The 5,000-nt window shown below is 54.5% G+C and overlaps 1 protein-coding gene across 1 annotated transcript in view; it reads right to left on the reverse strand.

Annotated features, from left to right (window-relative positions):
* Positions 1-505: 505 nt before the first annotated feature.
* The window catches only part of hcn4l (hyperpolarization activated cyclic nucleotide-gated potassium channel 4l), a 44,295-nt gene continuing 39,800 nt past the window's right edge, over positions 506-5,000 (reverse strand). Inside the window, exons 9-10 of the mRNA XM_063196339.1 lie at positions 1,529-2,802; positions 506-1,282 (exon numbers count right to left, since the gene is read on the reverse strand). Of these exons, the coding sequence (XP_063052409.1) occupies positions 506-1,282; positions 1,529-2,802 (2,051 nt within the window). The remainder of the gene's footprint in view (positions 1,283-1,528; positions 2,803-5,000) is intronic.

A 5,000-nucleotide genomic window follows, 5' to 3' on the forward strand; every position in this document is an offset into this window, starting at 1 on the left:
CGCTGGGAAGACAAATCGCAGGTTGACACACACAGCCAGGGACCGCCAGAGACGTGTGCCTGTTGCTATTATTACATTTCCTTTCACGTTATTTGAGACTTTTGTCTTTTGTATCGATTACAAATATATTTGGCTGGAACAAAAGAAAAAGCTTTGAATAGTTTTGGTCTAGAAAAAGGATGGACAGCAAGTTGAGGTGACTCAGGCCAGCAGCCTAAGTGTGTGTGTGTGCGTGCGTGTGTGTGTGTTGTTATACGAGTATATGAACACATGTGATCACCTGTTTCAACCTGCACTTAATGTGCATTTGTGTGTGTGTGTGTGTGTGTGTGTGTGTGTGTGTGTGTGTGTGTGTGTGTGTGTGTGTGTGTGTGTGTGTGTGTGTGTGTGTGTGTGCGTGTGCGTGTGCGTGCTTGCGTGTGCATCTGCTTGGTTGCCTGACAATGGCAGCCGTGACTCTTAGCTCTGGAGAGGCATGTTCAAAGCTGCTCCCCTTGTCCAGTTCTCATAAGTTTGAGGGCATTTTGGGCTGAGAGCCCGCCCGGCCCCTGGGCGTCCCTGGGCCAGAAGCGGGCCGCGGGAGGCTCGTCGGTGCTGCCGCAGCCCCTGCCTGGAGTGCTGGGGACAGAGGGGAGACAGGAGTCTGGGTGGTGGTGGCCGGGGTCATGTGACCCGATATGGTGGACAAGGGTTTGCTGCTGCTGCCACCGAGTGTTGGGGAAGAGGTGCACGTGGAGAAAGAGCACATCACTGGGGACGCCCCCGCCGTGACCTCCGACCCCTGTTTGAGCCGTGGCGGCGTGGTGGTGGTGGTGGAGTGTGAAGTCGTGATGGTGCTAAGGTCCTGTAAGGGCAGCTCGACCCCACGCGCATCGTCCCTGTGTGGGGGGCTACCGCGAGCTGTCTGGGGGTGGGGGGTCAGGTCCACCACGCACACCTCCCTGTGTGGGCTGGGCAGCTGGGGGGGAAAGAGGGCACGCGGCGGGGCGGCCAGGGAGGAAGCCCATGCTGGCGACCCCGACCCGCAGGGAGTCTGCACCGGGCTACCGGGGACACCGGGGCTGCCACCGCCACTGCCGCCGCCACCGCCGCCGCCACCGCCGCCACCGCGCTGCCAGTGTTTGTCCAGTAGGGGGCTGTGTAACAGGGGGCTGTGTACAGGGGGCGTGTTCGAGGGGGACGGAGAGCCGGTGCGCGAACCGTACTGCGCCAGGGAGGCCAGAGCCGAGGACGCCGGCGACAGCACCGGCGTCACCACCACCTGCCGTCCCCCGGGCCCCGCCTGCTGGGGCGATCCTCGGGATGGGGGAGTGGGGACCAGCGGTGGGGGCAAAGGCGAGGAGGGGGGGAGAGGTGAAGAGGGTAGGAGAGGTGAAGGGGTTGGTAGAGGTGAAGAGGGTGGGAGAGTTGAGGATGGTGGGAGAGGTGAAGAGGGGCGGAAAGGGGAAGGGGGTGGGAGAGGGAAAGAGAGAAGGAGAGGGGAAGAGGGTGGAAGAGTTGACGATGGTGGCAGCGGGAAGTAGGGTGCCGGGGCCGGAGCAGCTGGCAGTGGAGAGGAGGAGGGCATCGACGATGGGGTTGGCATCGGAGAGGGAACTGCCAGGGGCGAGGGTGCAGGAAGAGGAGAGGAGGTAGGCATTGGCGAGGAGGCTGGCAGGGGTGAGGGAAGCGGCTGGGGAGAGGAGGAGGATGGCAGCGGGGAGCGGGTTGGAAGGGGCGAGGGGGCAGACAGGGGAGATGCGGGTGCCCGCGGTGAGCGCTGCTCCAGACGGGTGTGGGGGGTGGCGATCGGGGACCCAGCGGCAGTGCCGGCGGCTGCTGAGTAGAGGGCGAAGGGCTGGTTGGCAGAGGTGCGGCCCAGCCGGATGAGCTCCTGGCCGGGCTTGCTGGCCTGCAGCTGGGCCGCCTGCAGCTGGCTGAGGATGGGGTTGATGGAGCTGGCGATGAGCGGCGCCAGGCTGGAGCCCCCGGTGGCCACAGAGTGGAACTGCCGAGCGGCCCGCCCCGTCGTCGGCACTCGTCCCGTCGGCGGCGCCCCCTGTTGGAAGAAGCCAGGGAGCGGCGTGGTGGTGGGCAGGGGGTCTGGGGAGATGGACATGGGCTGGCTGTGGGCCACGTGTTTGGGCGGAGGGTGCAGCTGGGCAGAACTGGAACACGTGGACACGCAGGACGAAGGGTGTCTTTGGGGGCGGGGAGCAGGGGCGCCCCCTGGCTGTGACGGTGAGGTAACGCTGGTGGTGCAGGTGGTGGTGGTGGTGATGGTGGTGGCGACCACAGAGAGGAGGGAGCGAGACGAGGACGGGGACGGGGGGCCAGAGAGGAGAGAGGTGCAGGAGGAGCGCTTGGCCCGAAGCGAGTCCAGAATGGGGGTCTCCACCCCTGAGGAGAACTGGGAGGGGCTGTGGCCAGCGCCAGAGGCAGAGGCAGGTTCAGCAAACGGGGACGCCCCAAAGGGGTACCTCCTGACCTGGGAGCCACCCCCCTTCAGGGAGCCCAGAGGGGCAGCGGGGGGACGGAAGAGGGCGTGGGGCAGGTGGGGGTGGCGGGTCAGGGCGATGGCCACGGAGGTGGTGGCGGCGGCGGCCTGTAGCGGCGCCTGGATGAGGGGAGCCCAGATGACGTGAGCTGGGTCCGGGCCGTGAGGGGCGACCCCCGTCGGGGTGGTGGGGATGAGGTGGGCACAGTGGGCCATGTCGCGGTCGTGCTGCACAATCTGCTGGATGATCTCCGTCTCGAGGCCGTCCTGCTCGCCCGAGTTCAGGTCGTGCTGGACCTTGTGCTGCAGGACCGAGTTCCTCTTCCCTACACGGCAAAGCAGAGGCAAATCTTAAGGCGATTCAAGTAGGTTATTGTGGTGTAGTTTAGTAACAGAATGTCGGTAGTAATGTAATTCAGCTGTAGTGATATATATCCTGGACTTTGTAGCCTTTGCAGTGTACAGTGTGTATGCACACGTATTATAGAGTTTTGCTACCTTATGCTGAAGTAATTAAGATGTATAATTACTTGAGCGTACACTGAAAGGCATACACATCACAATCCAAGATATAAATCACTACAGATGAATTACATTACCATAGCAAGACATTCTGTGGCTAAATTACACCATAATAGCCCAATTGAATGCCCTAGAATTAACTAAATCAATTACATTCAATTACAATAAATTACCATAGCAAGATATAAACATAACATACATTAAAAAAAGAAACCTGGCATGGAACCATAAGCAAAACTGAAGGTTGAGGGTGAACAAAGGTTTGCTCTCAAACTGCTTAACTGCACATAATAATAGACTAGCGCAGCCAACTCGTCACTGAGCTAAGCTCTCCCCAATGCTTTGCTTGGATTCAGTCTGTTAAGAATATGCTCCACTGATAGTGTTGCGATTGGAGGAGAGTTTTCAGGTATACGGCATGCTCATCTACATGGTACGAGCCGAGGCTAAACCAACATTTTCTGCCGCCATGGTTCCTTTACAAGGCTGGTAGTGGTGTGCATTGGCACTGCCCTCCTCGATTCGATTACGATTCGGGAGGTAGCGATTTGATTTGATTTGATTCGACGATGCATTGAAATACATTACATTTCTACTGAGGGCAAAGCACATTTCTCATCAGTCATGATGAGGCAATAGAAGCAGTCAGATACTGAACAGCATTTTATTGGCTGTTTTCTGTATCAGTCTTACAGTTTTCAATGCTTTGAAGTGCTTTTATTTAATTTAACATTCATTTGCTCCGGAAATATCCACGGAAGTAATTGAAACTTGAAAAAATATGCCGCATCGATTATGACACTTGCCGCATTGAATTGAATTGCCCTGCCCCCGCATTGCGATGCATTGCCGAATCAATTATTGTTGACACCACTAAAGGCTGGTGACTTCACTGAGTGGCTCTTCTAATTGTCTTCACTGTTTTTACTTCCTGTGCGTGGAATTGACTCCTCTCCTCAGGAAGTGGAGGATCAGAGTAGCTTTACACAGTAGCCAGCCTTGCCATCTGTAAACCTCCGGTCAATTCACATATTACGTCTGGGTCAGGTACTCTGGAAGATTATTCGTGTTGCCAGACAATATGACCAATCAGCAAACAGAGGTGGTCAAGGAATGATGACGCATTACATACAAGTAGATTATACCAGCTGATTAAAATCTTAGCGATTGGACAAATCAGATGCAAATGTCAAACTGTAACATAGCTGACTCCTCCCACCAGCCATCTTTTCTCAATTCGCCCGTCTGTACGAATGACATTAGTACGAGGGCATGGTCTGACCACCAGGCTAGATACAAAGGGGGATGATTTGATTTCAGCTCTCACTGAGCTTGTCAAAGTGTCCTTCAGTCAGACGCCATATCTCCCATACTGATCCTGATGGTGCCTTACACGACAACCCTGGTGTGTGTTTGTGTTCGTTTTTAGACATTCTAACCCATTCGAAATTTTTACATTTGAGTGTAAATTGGCCATAAAATATGGTCTGATCTTCAGTAAAATAGCAAGACGGACCAGAACAGTGTCTGCTTCACCTAATGCCACCCAAACAATTACATGTTCATCATTATATTGGCCATAAGATGTATACATTCACAGGACCATGAGTTCAAGCACACCCTCAAGTTCAATGAGTGGTTGGTTGACCCTCCTTTAGCCGCAATAACCATAACCATAACCATAGATGTTTCCAGATGGGCAAAACCATTAGGATGAATCTTATACCATCCCTCTTAAGAAAACTTCCACACTTCAGCAAGTTCCCTGGGATGTCTGTGGTGAATAGCTTTCTTGAGGTCATGCCAAATCATCACATTTGGGTTCATGTAAGGGCTTTGCCAAGCCATGGGTCTACTTACTTATTCCTTCCTCACTTGATAATGTTTGCATTGCATCTTATGGTCAATAAAAAATTGATATCATGTCATTGATGGGATGGTATTAGTTAACATAGGGCAATCTTTGTTCCTTGTGATTTTTGGGAAGATCAGACCATATTTT

Source organism: Engraulis encrasicolus, chromosome 4 (genome assembly GCF_034702125.1).
Source record: "Engraulis encrasicolus isolate BLACKSEA-1 chromosome 4, IST_EnEncr_1.0, whole genome shotgun sequence".
Taxonomy (NCBI): domain Eukaryota; kingdom Metazoa; phylum Chordata; class Actinopteri; order Clupeiformes; family Engraulidae; genus Engraulis; species Engraulis encrasicolus.